Source organism: Thunnus maccoyii, chromosome 8, assembly GCF_910596095.1.
Source record: "Thunnus maccoyii chromosome 8, fThuMac1.1, whole genome shotgun sequence".
Taxonomy (NCBI): domain Eukaryota; kingdom Metazoa; phylum Chordata; class Actinopteri; order Scombriformes; family Scombridae; genus Thunnus; species Thunnus maccoyii.
Window position 1 is genome coordinate 4,054,594 of NC_056540.1, and position 19,171 is coordinate 4,073,764.

General features: G+C 39.7%; 1 protein-coding gene and 1 long non-coding RNA gene across 2 annotated transcripts in view; both read left to right on the forward strand.

Annotated features, from left to right (window-relative positions):
- Window positions 1-979: 979 nt before the first annotated feature.
- Window positions 980-10,367, forward strand: LOC121902271 (protein TRACHEARY ELEMENT DIFFERENTIATION-RELATED 7A-like). The gene is made up of 4 exons (XM_042419528.1): window positions 980-1,970; window positions 8,213-8,350; window positions 8,463-8,483; window positions 10,053-10,367. The coding sequence occupies exons 1-4, from the start codon at window positions 1,824-1,826 to the stop codon at window positions 10,365-10,367; spliced, it is 621 nt and encodes a 206-aa protein (XP_042275462.1). The 5' UTR covers window positions 980-1,823.
- Window positions 10,368-12,578: 2,211 nt separating this feature from the next.
- The window catches only part of LOC121901382, a 36,791-nt gene continuing 30,198 nt past the window's right edge, over window positions 12,579-19,171 (forward strand). The window contains exon 1 of the long non-coding RNA XR_006097269.1: window positions 12,579-13,197. This is a non-coding gene — a long non-coding RNA (uncharacterized LOC121901382). The remainder of the gene's footprint in view (window positions 13,198-19,171) is intronic.

Consider the following 19,171-nt stretch of genomic DNA (forward strand, 5'->3'; position numbering starts at 1 on the left):
AATGAGTGTAATCTCTGATGTTTATTGGCAGGACTGCATTGAAATTTTCTCCTGTCATGCTTGGTACATTAGAATATTTCTTTGATTAGACCCCTTTCTGTGCAACTTGCCACATCAGCAGTCAGTATTAAAGGACAACTTATTCTCAAAACAACTGTGCTCCAGGTACTTGTCAGATGCACTCCTTTAAGGTTTGGTTAAATTTAGGCACCAAAATGTCTTGGTGAAGGTTAGAGGAACATTGTGATTTGGGTTAGAAAGACCAACAATACTACAAATACTAAAAAAAACACTATGTTTATTTGTGGTTGGAAACAAGAAGTGAACAGTGATCTCCTGCGTTAAAATCAAACATTTTGTTGAACCATCCATCAACCCCGATCTCCTCCATCTGCTGACTTTTTCGCCGTGTACTCACCTGATTTCCTCCTTTGCTCCTGGCAGTCAAGACACATAAATCCTACGGCCACTAGAGGGTTCTGCTACTTGAATGTAAACTCATGTTTGGGGGTATTTTGTGGAAACTAATGCTTTCATTTTTCTTAAGAGGACTATCTCTATAGAAGGCAACAGCACTGCAGGACCTAAATAAGCATGTTTTCTTTGTCTGCATATGTCTGTAGAATATGTGCTATGTAGCTCTGTGTGTGTGTGTGTGTGTGTGTGTATTCAAGTAGGATTTAATCAATGAAGCCTTGGGGAATCTGTATGATGATGGGATTTCTCTCTGCCTCTCTCAACGTCACTCTACATTAAGGTCCCTTGTCAGTCTCTCTCTCTCACACACACACACACACACACGCAGAGAGAGAGTCACAACCTGCTGCAGATTATTATTTTCCAGTTTGTATTCCAGTGAGGCTGTCAAAAGTGTCAGCCTGATTACATGCTGACAGGGCGACAGAGTGTGTGTGTGTGTGTGTGTGTGTGTGTGTGTGTGTGTGTGTGTGTGTATTCAGGTTGGATTTAGGTGTTTTCAAGATGGCCAATAGGTAGTTTATTATCTCACAGTTCAGAAACTAGTGGCTCTAAAGAGTAAAAAGACGACATCATACACTCTCATGACATTCTCCTTGGATACTATTAAAGAAACAAGACAAATGAAATCATGATAATAATAATCTATACAGAGTCAGCTCACAGGCCAAACCACACCACATATTATATTTAGATCAAAAGGTGACAAGGGATGCTCTTTATTTTTGGAATCTGTCACAATGACAGCTGTCTTGACACAACTGCCATGGAATTTTTGGCAATTTTACGGCACCGCATGCACCTAGATGCCCCTATATTAATAGATGATAGTACAAACACATTGCTGAACAAGTTTAAAGGCTGTTTCAATAATTTCAGGATGAAGTCAGAAACACTTTGTGACCACCACAGTCACCAGATTGAAGCATCTGTGAAGCCTTTCATCTTTCACACAACTGTCTGTTTCCCGTGTGTGTGTGTGTGTGTGTGTGTGTTGGTACAGTTCCTTATTAGTTTCTTAATATACAATACATTCAGCATATAAACAGCTTTACAGTCTGTTGAAATTTTCATACAAAATTGAAGTTATAGGTTTTTAGAGGCTCTTTTATCCAGTTAGTCACATAGTTTAAGTGACCAGTAGAAACCTCTATAGGAAGTACTTTAATTCAGTGGAATGGAACAGTCCTCTGTGTGTTGAGGCTGTATTGTTGGTGCTGCATTGGATCGGGTTGGACTGGGACTAAAAAAAAGGTGTTTCTGATATTTTGTCCAACCTGTTTTACTTGAAAGGGGGTGGATTTGAACCATATTGGACCTAATTAGTCTAAAATTGTGTATGTGTGATGCCTATTTTTTTTCAGCATGATAATGTGTTTGGCAAAAAGTCTGACTGGAGCAGAGGATGTCATGTGACCTTCAGACCTCGTTTTGGTCACTACAGCCAAATAGCCACACAGCCCCCAGCTCCTGGGAGGAGGATCCAACAGGAGGTCAGTTGGCTCAATAAAAGGAAGTCTCTATTGCACATGCTGTCATCTGGCTCGGCCAGAGAAAAGTGTGAATGTTCTATGGCCCAAAAAACACAGGAGCCTAAGAAAACCTGCAATAAATGTTCAGCATAATATGTGAATGTAAGCAAACTTTTTGGCACAAGACTTTAAGTAGTTAATGTATTGTTGTTTGTCGGCTAATAGGCAAGGACCAACAGCTAGCTAAATATTGTGTGTTGTAGTGTCTTTGGTGTGAGAGCAATACTGTCCTAAATATACAAGGTTAAACAGCTTATAAAATGCAGGCGATGTTAGACAAGGTGACAAATATTAATCCAGGACAAAAGACAAAAAAAAAAAGCATCATAGATTAAAATACATGTATATCTTCTACCACTTTACTCAAACATGTTTCAGTATAGTGAGTTGTGGGAATTTGATCATTTTAAAGAGGAATTATGAATTATTATTGTGCATGACTTAAATATGAAATGATTCATCAAGTGACATGACTCATATTAAAGTATGTATAATAACAGGGAAATAGTCGTTCTTGTTGGACACACAAGAAAGGTCAATTGGAAATATAATTGTTATTAATCTTAATTATGATTTTGCAAGGGTATAAGGTCTTTTAAGGTTAAGTGACTGAGATGCAAGCACAGAGAAGATCACTTTTAGTTACATACACATTTATGATTCACACTACAAGTTCTTAACACTACAACAGATTACAAACAAGACACACAGAGAAAGGAAAAACTGGCACACAAGACTATAGCTGATTGAAATGAATGATGCAGAGTTATCTATTGTGTAGTTGGTATAAGAGACCTGATAAAACAGATGAGATGACTGTTACCTGAGAAGCAGCGAGTCAAATCAGCAGTACAACAGTTTAGTTCTGAATTGTCAAATGAAGTTACCAATTATGAAAGCACCAGGGTTTAAGGAAGTTAGTGGAGATTTTTTAGAAACACTTTCTCGCTCCCTGGAGCAGCTTCTAGTGGAGAGTGGAGTTAGATGTGCTGTAGTGAGAAGGCTGAAGTCTGCGTGGATCTTGAAAACTATGAATAAGTTGGCCAGTCTGGATCAGGAAAAGTTCCCATTGGAAGAGAGCTACTGATTTAGACTCTCCTAGTTTCCATTCTTAACTCATAACTTCAGATTATAGGGTTTCGACTCCTATTGTTCCATCTTGCCTTTTCGCTGTGTTTGTCCGCTACAATGGCGTCTACCAAAGAGTAACTTACACACATACAAGATAATACATCTGTGTTGTGGTTGTTCCACAGAAACTGTTATAAATGGACTTTTATTCAGTTTTAAGCCACATTTTCATGATAAATTTAGGTCGCCTTTAACTATATCTTTTAGCCAGAAGAAAGATTTTAGTCATTGGACGTCTGGATCTTAAGTTATCAGAGAAATAAATTTGGCAAACGTTAGCAGCAGCTCGGCTAACTGCCCCTCCAGGAAGTCCGGTGGTCGCCGAACATCGTCGGAAAATATTGATTTTTAGGTGAAACAGCTTTAATTAGTATTTTTAACGATTTTAATCTGCATGTACATTTGTTTTTGAAGAGGAGGAGACCTCTGCGGATGATTCGGCTCCCAGGAGAAACCGGCCGAACGTCTGGATCTAAAGTTATAAGAGAAATAAACCGAACAAGTGTTAGCATCAGCTCAGCTAACAGCCCGTACCGGACGTCCGGTCGTCGCCGTACATCGTCGGAGAAACACTGATTTTTTAGGTAAAACAGCTTTAATTAGTATTTTAACGATTATAATCTGCGTGTACGTTTGTTTTTGGAGAGGAGAAGACCTCTGTGGATAATTCGGCTCCCGGGAGAAACCGGCCGAACGTCTGGATCTAAAGTTATAAGAGAAATAAACCGAACAAGTGTTAGCAGCAGCTCGGCTAACAGCCCGTACCGGACGTCCGGTGGTCACCGTACATCGTCGGAGAAACACTGTTTTTTTTAGGTGAAACAGCTTTATTTAGTGTTTTTACCTGTAATCGCCGGGTCCGTTTGTTCTGGAGAGGAGGAGACCTCTGCGGGTAATTCGGCTCCCGGTAAAAACATCCTGAACGATTAACACTGGAGTAATCCTATCTCGGTGAAGCTGGTTATTTAACAACGAAGACAACAACTCCCATGATCCCTTGCTACTTCACACCGTCATCACACTCCGTCTTTTGTTATTGTTTTGAATGAGAGACCCCTAGCGGCTGAAATTACATATTGTGCGTTTAACATTAAAACTGAATTAAAACCTTTGTCATTCCCACCTCTCTCTCTCTCTCTCTCTCTCTCTCTCTCTCTCTCTCTCTCTCTCTCTCTCTCTCTCTCTCTCTCTCTCTCTATTTCCTGCCATCTCTCTACTGCTAGCTGTTCTATAAAAGCATAAAATGTATTTTAAAAAATACAAAAATAAGCAATCTTTATAACTCCTTTTGCTGTGGATGAGAAGAATTTCACCTTAAACCTGACCAATATAAACAACATTAAGTTATGCCTGAACTTATACTTTCACACCTAACTATAATGCTAAAATTGATTACTTATAGTTACAAAAGTCTGTAAAAGGTAAAATATTATTGCCTTATGCCTTACTGTAACATCCTGTGGTAAAGGGAAGTACATATCATTTCATGGGGCCTTTAAACTGCAGAAGGCAGCTTTCCATAATAGTCAACTTACAGGAAGATGAAAAAAATAAAGAAAAAATCCTGTAATGTGACATCAGTAAACCTGCACACAATACACTCATCTTTACCACCCCTGCCTGTTTATGATGTTTTACAGCAGAGGATGTTAAAGGGGAGAGACAGGTGATTGTAGCAGCTTTTACATTCAGTATCTTTCTGGAACAACTGCTGCTTATTGATATTTACGGGAGGACGGTTTGCATTTTGTTATCAAGTTTTGATTTGTCACCTCCTGTTGGCATCGGAATTGAATTTGGGCAAACAGGGTGAATGTACGGGTTCTTGCTGAGTGGAGATAGGTCACATTTTTTTGTTGCAGTCCCACACTGTGCTGCAGCCTCAAATGAAAGTCACTATTAACATTATAATATTATTGACCGATACTGTTGTTTGAGTTATTTTGTGTACAGTGGTGCCTCCTGTAGCACCTTCAACCACTTCCCCATGTCCATTTCTTACCAATCCTAAATTCCCCACAGTGGCAAAATTCCCCCGCATTTTTCACAGTAAATAAATCAGAATTTACTCACATTTCTGATGTAATTTATTACAAATCTTTTGTATTAAACTTGTCAAATGTTCATAAGGATATACTGTAAAAGTTATGTGTACAGTAACTGTATGCAGTAATGCTGTCAGTAGCCAGCTGTAATTTGATGTAGAACACATTGCAGCCTTTTCTTTAATTTCATGGGATTAAACAACTCTTCTTTAATTTCAAATATGCCTCACCTCTGGAACCCTAAACTGACCTCTTTGCCAAGTGGGGGTCTGACAAACATAACACTGACCAAAGTTAAACTCTGTGATGGAGATAGAAAAGACCTCCTGAGAGACCATTTCTGACCAATAACTAAATTATGGCCTGAATTAAAAGCATAAATGACCTTTGGGGTCATTTATGAACCACAAGAGAGGACCAATAACTCCATGTACACATGGACGGAAAATCTGTTTCCTTATCTCTCCAGGTATTGGATAGTAGTAACAGTAGTAAAGTCTGTGAATATTTAAGTGATGTATTGAACTATGTTATTCATGTTTAAATATGAGTGACCATGGTGAAACATATAAGAGTTGATTTAAACTTAATTTCAAGAAATCAACTCAGGGAAATCACGTGTTTTGTCTTTTCTTAAGCTACATGCAGTGTTCTAACTTCGGTGAAACAAACTTTATGTTGAAATTCTTTCACACGTATATATATCATGAAGAATAGTTATGTTTGGCTGGCAAGTTTATTTTTGGATTTATTTAGTAAGAAAGTCAGTATAGTCAGTCAGGACACTTCAAAGTAAAATGACCTGCTCTCCACGGATCAAGACATCTTCAACATTGTGATACCAGAGACGTGTCAGATCACTTTGTCTCCTTCATCTAAAGGTTAAACCCTGTGGTGATTCAGCAAATCACCTGAAGAAACTGTTAAAACAACGCTTTGTCTTAAGGCTCCTGCAACACTCCCAAGTGGAAAACATCCGCTGGGACACCAGAGCTGAAACAGCAAGTTTCTCATCAGCCTGACACAGCAGGCAGACCGCTGAGTCATCACTTCATTTGAGGACACCACTACAAAATGTAGGATAACCAAACCTCTCCTGATCTCCACCTGCTTCTGTGATTAAGAGTTGGTGTCGTTTGAACTGAACTCTCCAGTTAAAGTTGATTAGTTAGATAACCTCAGCCTCAACTTATTCTCCGGTAACATTTCACCATCAGTCATTCATAACTTATAATTCACCATTTAGAACATATTACACTCATTCTGGTTGATTACTCTCATCTATTCATTTGTTAACCATTTTAGTTAAATAAATATGCATTTAACAGTATGTCAATGTCTGTGGCTTCCATTCAAAGCAGAGAATTAGATCCTTGTATCGTAACACACTACTTCAGACATGAGACTGATAAAAGTGTTTCTGTGTCTCTTCCTGGCACCGTTGAAAAATGAGGGAAGTGGTGCTCTGATCAAAAGAGGAATTTATTCTAATAAATGTGGATGTTCCTACAATTATGAAATAAGAGTTATGTTGAGTTTATATTTGAAAGTATGTTTCTGAAAGTTTATCTATCTATCACCGAAATGTTATATTCACATGTGTAAACTTAGGCGTGAAAACATTTAAAACACACCCAAAACTCTGCCTGTCTTACCCAAACAGCTGGTCTCCAGGAACACATGAGCTCAGATACAATTCCTCTATTAAGACATCTCTTTTCTTTTTCGACCAAGTCCAATCCTGAATCTTCAACTCAAACTAGCAGCAATGTCTGAACTGGATCTCAGCTTACTTGCTGACAGCAGTGCGGCCACACTGAGAGTTAAGCCAACAGGAAGACTCTTCCACAGCTCAGCCTGAAGCGAGTCTTAACCCTGATTCACCGGTGGGTCAACACCGCTGCATCCACAAAGACTTGCCTACAGCCCACGGCTCCATCCAGGCTGTGCAGCTACCAAACCTCGCTGTGGACTCTACACCACAGCTAATTGCAGCTCAACCAACACAAAACCCAGACTTAATAATAAGACAATCATAATAATGATTATTATAAGAATCATTTAGGCCTCAAGACCCTTTCTAAACAAAGTTACAAGATGCTTCCCAATAAGCAAATTGTAGATTAGATTTAGATTATAGAAATTAGTGATTTCATGGTCATGCCTGTAATATAGAATTATTTTATTAAATCTTATACAATAGTTTTGTCTTTTTGGAGAAAGAGAGAGGACCCCATTGAGCACATGACCTACTGCCGTACTTCCATTTTAATCTCAGATGGCATCTAAACCCAAGAGGCACTATTCCATGGGGGTTTGCCACTACATGTGTTTGGTCTACCGACGCTGGGAATAGCCCAGCCCCTAGGTAAAAGACATGGCATGACCTTTATAATAAGGTATAGCTATTTGTATATGTCAGTACCAACAATTAATGCCATATATTCTGGTGAATTTTAATTTTGGTTTGTTACAGATAGGAAAGTGTCCACTCCAACATCAGGGACAGATGTTTGTTTGGTGGAGCACAGGGCTGCATGTGTGGATTTCACACTTGGAAGGTCAAGTTAATTGGGATACTTAAAGGATAGAAATAGACTAAAGATGCAACCATAATATATGTTGACTTGTATTCATGGGTGTGGGTATCTTTGTTATTTTATCAGACACCTCATGAGCAGACAGCCACATCTGCTGCTGCAGCTGGCCCAGCTCCTTCAACAGCTGCTGGCTCTACTGCAGTTTCTACCAGTGGTGCTGTACCCTCTGCTGGTCAAGTGTGACCGAAACTAAACCTTGAAATGGTACTTAGCACTACTAAAATCAAATCAAAAGCAAAACCTTCAAACTGTAGCAACACAATGACAAAGTTCCAAAACACTTTTTAAGTACATGTATATTGCTTAGACCTGTACACCTCTGTGATCATTTAATTTGTGACATTTCATACTCTCCCAGTTTGTCAAACCATGGTTTGGTGGCTCACGTAGCTCAGCACTGAAGCCTAACCTTAGTCTCGCCACACAGAGCCTGAGGCCTCCTCTGCTTCCACACGACCTGCGGCCTTCTCCGGCTCCACATAGCCTGCAGCCTTCTCTGTGTCCACCCAGCCTGCTGCCCTTTCTGTTAAACCCGCTGGCACCACTCCTGCATGAAGGACAGCTGGTAAGGGGGCTTGAACAAGAGCTGGAAAAGAAAACACCCAAAGGGTAATGATCCCATAGTATTGTTTACATAACATAAGTGATGCCATTACTTGTTTGTTGTCTTTTTTCAGGTTGTGGATGAGCCCAACAGTCCTGGGGTCCGTTTCACAAAGCAGGTTTAGTGAAAACTCAGGGTCTGTTAACCCTGAAATGAGGGAAACTCTGAGTTTTCCGTTTCAAAAAGGGAGGTAACTCAAACCAGAGAAAGAGGGATAACTCTAGCCTGTTTCACAGAGAGGGGTAACTTAAGCTCTCGGTCAGTTACCGTAGTAACAGACTCTATGAACCTAACCTGGTCGGGACCAGGTTTTTCTCAATGAACCTCGAGTTTCTCTCAGTCTCCGCCCTCTTTCAGAGCCACACACTCCATTTGATTTCCTCATTCATTCAGTCAGCAGGCGAGTTTTGGCGTAGCCTGGTTCTGCCGTCTGTCATTTAAAAAAATCATTTAAAAAAATCAGAGTCAGTATATTAGAAGTCCATTAGGCACAGTAGGTGGCGACTTTTTCACTAACATGGCATGTCCTTTTGATAACGATCCCGTGGATGAAGGTGCAGCATTACTGCGCAGAGAATTAAATATTCGTTGAGAGATGGTTATCAGACCACGCATAGATGTTCTAGCATTTCCAGACAATTATCTTTTTGAGCGGTACCGTTTCACGTCACAGTCCATCATCTACATACACAACCTAATCCGTCCTTACATTTGCAACATTACTAATCGTAATCATGCTCTCACATCCCAGCAGATATTGTATGTTGCGCTGCGTTTCTTTGCAAACGGAAGTTTTTTGTACAGTGTCGGGGCCAGCCACTGGCCTTCCTAAATTCTGGCTTAGGGCCAGCTCCTCTGCCTCCGTTAGAGGTGGCGGTGCTGGACCACCACCCGTTTTACGGACATCTGCCTTCTTTCTGTTGGCCGAGTAGAAGTCTGTGTTAATTTAAATAGGATTAATTATTTAACAGAACATGATGTAGATGAGAAGACATTTATGTGTGTGAAACCAGCATTATGTTGGGGATAAAACAACTGCACAGTCAAACAGCCACTTAATATTTACTTTACAATGTAAAACATGATCAAAGTGAGGTACCCCCATGAGATTATGCCGAGGTCTCACCTGTTTGAACAATGTTTTTATATTTTATCCTAAACTGCTGCCAAGTGCGCTTCTCCCTCGCGGGATTGGACCTAAATAAAATAAATTAATAGGCGACCAATCAAGCAGTTTTCCTCTGTAATATTATTGTGATTGCAAAGTACTACATTTAAACTTAGGCATTGACCCGAGCAGCGATGTTCTCCCACGCCGTCTCCCTCTCTTTTGCAGCTGCAGCGGTGTTGCACTTCTTTTTGAAAACATGTTCAAACTCGCCGTATTATCGCATTAAGATTTCTAATTCTGGTGGGGCGAAAAACGCAGCCCTCCTCTTCCCCGTTGCCATGGTGACTCGTTGAATCGGGGCTCCATTGATGCTGGCTTTTTATAGTTGTGGTGCACGCGCTTAACTCCAGGTGAAACTACTCCGAGTTGAATAAACTGACTCAAATCAGCTGTTCTGGAACCGGAAACTCAGAGTTTCTTATCTCAGAGTAGATCAACTCAGAGTTCAGGATTAGACTCAGAGTTTGTTGAACCTGCTTTGTGAAACGGACCCCTGTACAGCTTAACCTGCCCCCTAGCACTGCAGGATTGGCAAGGACAAAGTGGCGGGCTGAAGCTGTCACTGCTGCCCTACAGGCTATCAAGCCAAAGCCATCAACCCAGAAGCAGCTTTTTCCACAGCCTCCTGCTTCTGGTCCTGTTTGTCTTCCCCCAAGCAACCTCTGCCTGTCCTCAAGCCCCAACCACTTTCACTTCGATTGCTGTTCTGTATACCATGATGCATACCATTTATACTTTTTCACATTTTACACATTTTGTAGAATGTATGAGTTTGTTGTCTTGTTGTTGAGGCTCTCTCTTTCCTAACTGGTGTCAAACAATAAACTTTAATACAAAGTTTTGTTCTAAAACATGCAGTCAGTCATTTCTTTGAGTCTATGAAAATATTACTTGAATATGACGTAAACTAGTTGTACACTAGTGAAATCAGGGTGTCTGTGGGTCTGAAAAGTAATTGTCTTAAATTCAATTTTACAGATGTTGAGCCTTAAAAGTCATTAAATATGCCAGTTGTTTATGAATGAATGAGGTCTTGATTTCAGTGTCGTCCAAAATAGTCAAGTCTACATATAAAACCCTGAACTGCTGAGTCTAATACCTGCCTTTATACTTCCCTGTTAATGACCCTTCACACTTAACTGTAGTGAAGAGAGAAAAATCTAAGAGAATACTTGGTTTTACCCGTCAGACACTCTGTTTAAAAAAGAGAGAAATTATATTGCATTATCACCTTGATATGTGACCTTAACGAAACTGATGTTCATACACTCACCTAGTTAACAGGCAACTGAATACATACCAAACTACTTTTAATAGTGACCAAATATAGTAGGATACATTTATACTTACCTGCAGTGCAAATTTAAATAAGAAACTTTACTTTGGATGATTTGTCCAAAAGTCAATCTCAAATTTATTTAGAATTTGTTTCACAAGCATCTTAAAAATATCAAAATAAACCAAAACAACATTGTTAGGTACACAGTAGTGGACAGTATTTCTTTCTAAGGTGTAAAGACAACTCACTAAGCTCACCAGTAAGCTTCAGATCCACTGCGTTAGGTGGGAATTGAACCAGCAACCTTTGGATACGCATCAATCTTCCCATATCTAACAGAAACTGCACAATTTCAGCTATTAAATCAAAATTCCACTAAGTAGCAACTATGAAACTGTTAAACAACTGGGGTATTTCAGCCTCTCTCTCATCTTTTCTTTTTTCCTCATTTTCTCCTCATTTTTCCTCTTTCCCCTTCTCCCCCCACTTCTATTCAGAAGGTCAGTGGTTCCATTCCCGCCTCCTCCGGTCCACATGACGCCCAAATTGCTGCGAGTGTGTGTGTGAATGAGTATTAGAAACTCCTCCTGATGAGTGGATTGGCACCTTGCATGGCAGCCTCTGTCATCAGTGTATGAATGTGTGTGTGTGTGAATGGGTGAATGTTGTCTTGTTGTGTTGTAAAGTGCTTTGAGTGGTCGGTAGACTAGAAAAGCGCTATATAAAAGCAGTCCATTTAATAACTGTCTTTCAAGTCGACAGACTGTAAAACCATTCAAATGAAAAGCTTTGTAACGCTGACAGAAATAAGAAGTGACACCACACAAACACGCCACACAAACACACAGCAGATGGCAAAGTACACATTTCACAAGGCACTTTGTAATAATGCATGTGTTTTTGTTTTCTCTTTCCTCTCTGCACTCTGAAATTGTCAGTATGTGTTGCTGAAGCAGCGTGTGAATGGTACATAGCAAAGACAATAATACTGTAATATTGGATGTGCAAAAAGCTGTGTCTCAAGTATCTGTTATGGAGGTTGGACAGGAAGCAATCTTTACGTCAAGTCCTCTGCACCTTTTCACCTCATATCAACAGTATATCTACAGTGTTTCTGTACCCGCCTCACTCAACTTTTCTACCCTTTCTTTCCTGCTTGGTTTCCCTTCCTATTAAGTTGCTTATTTCTTTGGAAACTGTACAAGCCAGAGGCGCACACACACACACACACACACACACACACACACACACACACACACACAGAAGCTGGAGCAAAGCCAGATGAGTAAAGTAAGGGTTCGTCAGGGCATGTGCTGGAGGGATGGATAATAATCGACCCACACAACTCCTGATGCTACATCCTGTTCAGCTATGCGCTATAAACAAACAGGCTGTTTGCAGTGTGTGTGTGTGCATGTGTGTGTGCATGTGTGTGTACTTGCATTACAGTTTGTTTGCATTTGGTTACACCACTTTCTAATTACGGTTGTAGCCCGGTGTGAAAATAGGGGTTAAAATAAGTTAGCTCCAAATAAAGTTAAAGGAAAACTTAGTAAAACCAGTAAACTAAAAGTAATTTAGTTTTAATAAAGGAAAAATAGTTAACTAAGATTTAAATAATTTATTCCTAAATTTGGGCGGGGCCAGCGGGGGAAACACTACTGCGCATATTCAGTGGGCCGCACAACGCGGAAGCAAACCCGGAAGCTAGAAACTTTTTTTGGCGTATGCGCCAGGCGAGCAATTCCTATAGGGCTGAGTGGGCGCCATTTTTAGTCCGGTATCCAGCTCTTCTAATACATCCATGGTACCACCTGTGTTAATTGGTCGTAGGTAGGGAAGAGAACCACGAATGGCGGGATTTGGGAAAAAAAACAACGAGAGAGAGAGAGATACGAAAACAGAGAGAAACAGACGAAGCAGGAGAAATGCGGAGAGACGATAACTGAGATATTTTGGTGTATGTTTAGCTAAACAGAAGAAAAGTGTAGCTGTAGTCAACTACGCACATTTTTGCTTAATCACAGTTGATTAGCGAGACAGTTTGTGCGAGTGTGTGGCTGTGCTAAGCTAAAGTCTGTGAGCTCTGGAGCAGAGGACGCCATTGCTGACCGGGAAGGGCTGTCTGTGCTTTCTGACGGAGAGTTCACGTCCGCTGCCGTCTGGTTTCATCTTTCGGACCACGAAGTATTGGTCCGGGACTGGCATCGAGCTGTTTTCGTCTTCGCTGTCGTCTGGTTTCCTACTGCTGACCAAGAACTGTTGTTCCAGGACTGACGTCGAACTGTTTTCATCTTCGCTGCTGTCTGGTTTCATGTTTTGGACCACGGATTGTTTCCCCGTGTCTGACATCGAACTGTAAGTTTGATTTTCTGTGTCTTTGAGGTTAAGTCGGCCGCACCGCGACACACAGGCCTGCAGCTTTGTTTATTTTGTGTTATATTAGTAAATATACTGTGAAGTTTGACATTTCATTTGTTTATAAGAGTATTGTTGCACACAAAACAGGTAAACCTTCGTGGTATCTACTTTATGAAACCAAACCCAAGCACCCCAACATTTCAGTCTAAAGTTAGTGAGAGCAACATGGGCACAGTATAGAGTCTCCCAGTGCTGTTTTTTATATCAAGGTATGCTACTTTATTGCTTTATCAAGTGGTATAAATGTAAAACGATAATAGCCAAACAATCAAAAACTGTATGCATAAAAAATAAATAAGCACCATAAACCAGATGTGAACACTATGTATGTAACATTTAAGTATCATAGGCACAAAAATATGTTAGTTGTCAATAACTGACAATTTGTGATTATGGATAAGACAGGATATTAATCAGCTATTTTACAGTTCTGAATTTTAAGGGCCCAATTTTAACGATCTAAAGCGCATGGTCTGAAGTTCATGGTGCAAGTGCATTTAGGGTGTGTCTATATCCACTTTCACTACTTTAATGGCAGAAAAAAACGGTCGGAGCGCCAGACACATGGTTCAAAGGGGCTCTTCATAGTCTCCTAATTAATCATGGATGCCTTTTTGGCGTAACATGCAATAAATCAGTCAGAGTGTCATCTCCCATTCCCTTTAAAAGCCAGGTGTGCTGGCACCTTGACGGATTGCTATTATGATGGCGCATTTGCCAAGTAGTAAGAAGGAGCGCTTCTCTGCAGAGGAAACGGATCTGCTCATATGCAAAATGAAAGCACATGATCCATAACGAGCACACTGGCCCCTGCTGCTCCTGGACCCTCCCGTGGTCACCCCCAGACCACCACTTTAAGATCCTCTTCATTAATTTGTTACAAAGTTATTTTCGTTTGGTTTTTGAAAAGGTTTATTAATGGTTTTGTTCATTCATGGAATAACAGGTCAAATCAGCAGGGTTTTAACTGCTGAAAGTATGGAAACCTGATCGCTGTACTCTCAAAAATGTTAAAGAATATTGATTAAATATTGTTAGAAAATTAAATCATTAATTTTAATCATGTAAAGAATCACCAACACAGTTATAAGGACTTGATCAGATCTCCAAGGTTCTGATCCTGCTGCTGGCAGCAGCTAGAAGCTGTGCAGATTTATTTCCTTCTTTAGTTGAATCATTGTTTTCACCTCATTCATCTCCTCATATGTTCCTCATGTCATCATGTATTGATGCAGCAGGAAAGTTGATCTGCGTCTGATCTGTCGTTGTCCGTCTGTTTAAATACCTATGTGTATTGCCAGGATTTGGTCAAATAATTAAACAATTTAATCCGTCATTACTGCGATTAGTTAATTCTGATAAATATTATGACTAAGCATTATGACATGTATTTTTTAAAATATGTTAATGTACACAATAATAGTCTTTCACATTGTAATCCTTTTATTTATCATCATTTGAATGCCTGTGCACTGCTGCGCGTCCTGTGTGTGTAACAAGCAGGGTTTATGTTGTGCACCCGCCTATGTAGGTTAGTATTACTGTCTTGATAATGCTTCTTAAAATAACAGTGAAACACTGCGCCATTGACTTCAGATCAGGTTTTTGTAGGTCAATAGTGCAATCGCTCTCTGCTGCCTCAAGATAGCAATACGCTAACAATGCACCTGACCACACTTCATTTTAAGACCAACACACCAATGGGTGCTCAGATGGGCGCAAGTGCATTTGCTATTTAAACAATGTGGGTGCTGGACGGGAAAATGACAACTGTGTCGGTCTTAAACTAACAAAGATACTTGCATCACGCCTGGCACTGCGTTGCGTCGGGCGTAAGATAGAGCCCTAAAATGACTTTATCAGAAGGGCCCCTTGAGAATGCTTCACCCCCTCTGTGCTGAGAGTCTAGCTCCGGCCCTGCTGTCAACCCTGCTTTTACTCTATTATTTCATTAAAACAACATAAAGTCAAGCAACCACTACTGATTACCATTGTAGCTGTAGATGTACTGGTATGATTTGTAGCAATGCTAGCTGCATGGATCTGGATGGTAATGTTGGTCTGTTGGTTGCTCCACCACTCTGGTGGAATATGAAATATTCCATTAAAATATTTTAACTATTGGAGAGATTAACATGACTTTTTCCCTTCTGAATCCGACTGACTTTGGTCATTGTTTGACTTTTCGGGTTGGTGCAAAACCACATTTTTGGTTTTCAGTGAAATATATGGACAACTAATGGATGGATCCCCATGAAATTTGAATGTCCTTTTAAAAAAAGAAAAATAAATGAATAAATTAGCCAAAATTTCAATTTGTACAATACTTTGGTTTATGACCAAATACCTACAAAAGTAATGATATTCCCATCAGCCTGTACTCTGCAGTACTAGCACATGGTAACATGCTAACACGATAAACTAAGATCGTGAACATGGTGAACATTATACCTGCTACATTACGAGTATGTTTCTCGTTATTTTATTATTCTATTATTGTTGCTCTCTTCTTTTGTTTCACTTTCATTGAACAAACTGAAGAGGAGAAACATGTCAGGATGAAACAGTTGTAAGGATCTCAAGTACAGTATATGTCCAGGTAAAAACCAAATGAACCGCAGCACTGCCGTAGCAGTAACTCTTATGTTCCCTTGTAGATTTATGTCAGAGAATCATAAAGTTTGAACTTGGTCCAAACATGGCAGCGAGTAAGGCCTGGGAGCAGAGCAGCAGTGTATGTGCACAAAGGTCCTATCAGCACAGTGTGTATGTGCAGCGTGTAGTAATATCCTCTGATGGATTGCTGCCACATAAACTGTTAATTGGACTGTACAACACAGAGTGCCCTTAATTTCATTCCTGGATGACCTCAGTGGAAGGACTGTGCCAGGTGAAATTTGCAGTTTGTAGCTGTGTAAGAAAATTACCTCCCACTTTAATATACACATCTTAACCCCACTGAGGAAATATCCACATGGAGGTGTGTGTCTTTTTTTACTATTTACATGAGAGATGGGAAGTGTCATTGTTGTTAATAAGAACATGATTAAAGTTAATCATAATTTCTCTTTATGGGCTTTTTTAAAAAAATATAATGCGTAGTGTTCTATTGCATTTCTAAAATCAAATCTGCAGTGAGAGTAGTGGACGTGTATCAAAGTGTCAGTGTGGATATGATTAATTGAAACTGTTGGCTGCCATTCATTTGTTTGTGCCACTCTGTGGTCGACTTGCTCGTAACACTGTGTGTTGGAAAACAGTTCCAGTGTTTTAACTGAGCACAGCGGGCTGCTTTTGATAGTTGGCACACACAGAGTACAAACACAGGATGGATCAGCTTTGTACTCATATCAGTCAAATCTAAAATGCTTTGAATAGTCCAGATTCCGACTGTATTACAGACCTGGAATTAATGTAATTGCATCTGAGTGTTTTAAATAAATCAACACATAAATGAGAAAAAAAAATCAAACTCGCATGACAGAATGTTTGATTTATTCATGCAACATAAGACTGTTGCTTTTGGGAGGGAACATTTACTAGAATAAGTAGATTAAGACTTACTGTAAGTGAAGTGTTGTGGTGATTCTGATGATGCAAGACCAACCTCTGTGCATAGCCACGTTAGCGAATTCAGCTATTAAGTTTTCAAAAAAAAGTGATGGCAGTATTTAAAAATGCACATAATGATAAAAATGTGAATTTGAAAATGACACTTGCATATGCAACCAGTGAACCATGATGAATGAAAAGCCTATCAAGTCAGGTTTCTCTGCGTTACATGTATACCTACTGACTGATCTGACTAGCCTCGTGAAATCGAAAAATAAAAAAGACCAAAATTTGAAGGTGCACTTTTCTCCCTTCATGGCTTAAACTACAGAATTGGCATTATTAATTTTTTTTTCCCATTTCACCTTTCATATAATTCCTCATACCTGGATTTCAAACCTGCTTGTTTTGCTCTGGCTAGGAAGTCATCCAAGAAAGCCCTCAAAATGAAGGCACTTTGGCTCAGTTACTGTCCCTTAATTAGAAGCAAATATTGTTGTAGACCTGATTACCATACACTCCATACACCCCAGAGCCAAGAAAACCAAAGCTACTATCATTTATTTCACAGGAATGCAGCATTAGAATTCAGCTGCACAACTTCACCAATACAGACAGTAAAAATGTTTTGCAACATATTTAATTGCTTCAATTTTGTGGTTAAAACTCTCAAAGCAGCTACAAGTCTGTATGCTGTAGAAGAACAGTGAGTTATTCCTTTATATGCAATAAAGAAACCAGCAAAATACAACTATATCTAAATCAGTGGCCTGCATCATAAATGCTGTATGGAGACTGCCAGGAGTTACAGTGGTTGTTTTGTTTGGACATGGAAAATAAAAGTTACAAATGAATGAAAATCACTTTTAATATTGTACTTTTCAAATCCAAGAAGTACAAGTAGCTAAAAAAACAGATCAGGTTAAGGAAGCCCCAATATGATGTTAGATGAGATTTGAAAAACTTTTTCTGATCCATTCCCAGAGTGAGACTGTTCCATAACCTGGGAGGAAAACCTCGGTCACCACAAGCCTTGATCTTTGAATTGGACACCAACCGAAGCCCTTACTATAATGACCGAAGAGGCCTGGTAGACCTGTATGGGAGCAGCCACTGATTGAATTCAATGCTAAACTGGGAATCAAAAAATGGCTCAGAGCTAGATGCAAACACTGAGTTAGATGGATTTTACATGCTGTCAAAATTTTCAAAAGTCTGATTGGGGGCAAAGACAAGAACTTCAGTTTGGTTGGTATTTAACTGCAGAAAACTATGAGACACAGGTCTCTTCAGGACAATTAGCATGTGCAAAGTAGCCAAAGTTCCCCTGATTTCACAAGGACATAAAGCTGAACATCAGCATAGCAATGATAACAGATACAGCTAAACTACTAGATAAGGTGCACTGAAGAGAGCATGTAGAAGGAGATTAAGTAGTTCCAGGACTGACCTCAGTAGAACTCCACAGGTCAGAAGAGAACATTCAGACACTTTGTCAGCAATGAATACAAAGAACTTGTGATTGGATAAATGTGTAGAAAACCATCTAATTGCTGCACCAGCTATCGCAACCTTCTTCCTTGGACAATTTAACAAAATAGTACGATCTACAGCAGGGATCTGCGATTAGGTTCAACCATGGGCCAGTATTGTTCCGCATTACTCATTGGGGGGGGGCAACATTTCATAGGCTTGATGAAAATGCAGGGCTGCATTTTTTCTATACACTTAATTGAAGGATAAAATTGATTTATAAAACATTTCTTTCCATTGGTGAGGGCTAAGAGAGTTACAGCCGCTTAAAGTTACAAGGAATTTTTAACTGGTTGAATGAATCAGTCTCATGATGCCTCTGATGCCTCTATATGACCTACATATGCAAACGAGACCATCAGTGAGAAAATGTTTGTTGGCTGTTTATATATAATTATTCTAAATGCCTGCCACCGAAACAATTTACAGCACATAGACCAGAAGAGACGACGTTTACATTACATGTAGCATTGTAGCATGAGGGAGTACAAAGATGTTACTAGGACAAGGACATTTCTCTTCATTTCATAACATTAGATGTTAAGTTAGACTTGTTATATGGTGGTGAATGCAGCCTTACATGTAACCTGACCAGGTGTATGAACAGTACTAAAACAAAGTTTACTTTGCTTCACAATCACCAAATTACTATTATTAATCTTACATAGCCACAAATAGATACATTCCCTCATCACTATGCATCCTGCAAACAGCTGTGTCGAAAAAAAGAAAAATAGTATTCAAAATAAGTAGAGTCTTTCTTTCACTTCCAAAACAAATACAAACGCTAGCCAAGATTTTTATGACACGAGGCAGTGGTGCTCAT

Excerpts from the sequence above, each read along its gene's own strand:
- LOC121902271 (XM_042419528.1), top strand. The coding sequence starts at position 1,824 with ATGCCTATTTTTTTTCAGCATGATAATGTGTTTGGCAAAAAGTCTGAC. Across the intron at positions 8,351-8,462 it reads TCCTGCATGAAGGACAGCTG|GTTGTGGATGAGCCCAACAG; the intron begins GTAAGGGGGCTT and ends GTCTTTTTTCAG. Across the intron at positions 8,484-10,052 it reads TTGTGGATGAGCCCAACAGT|CCTGTACAGCTTAACCTGCC; the intron begins CCTGGGGTCCGT and ends GTGAAACGGACC.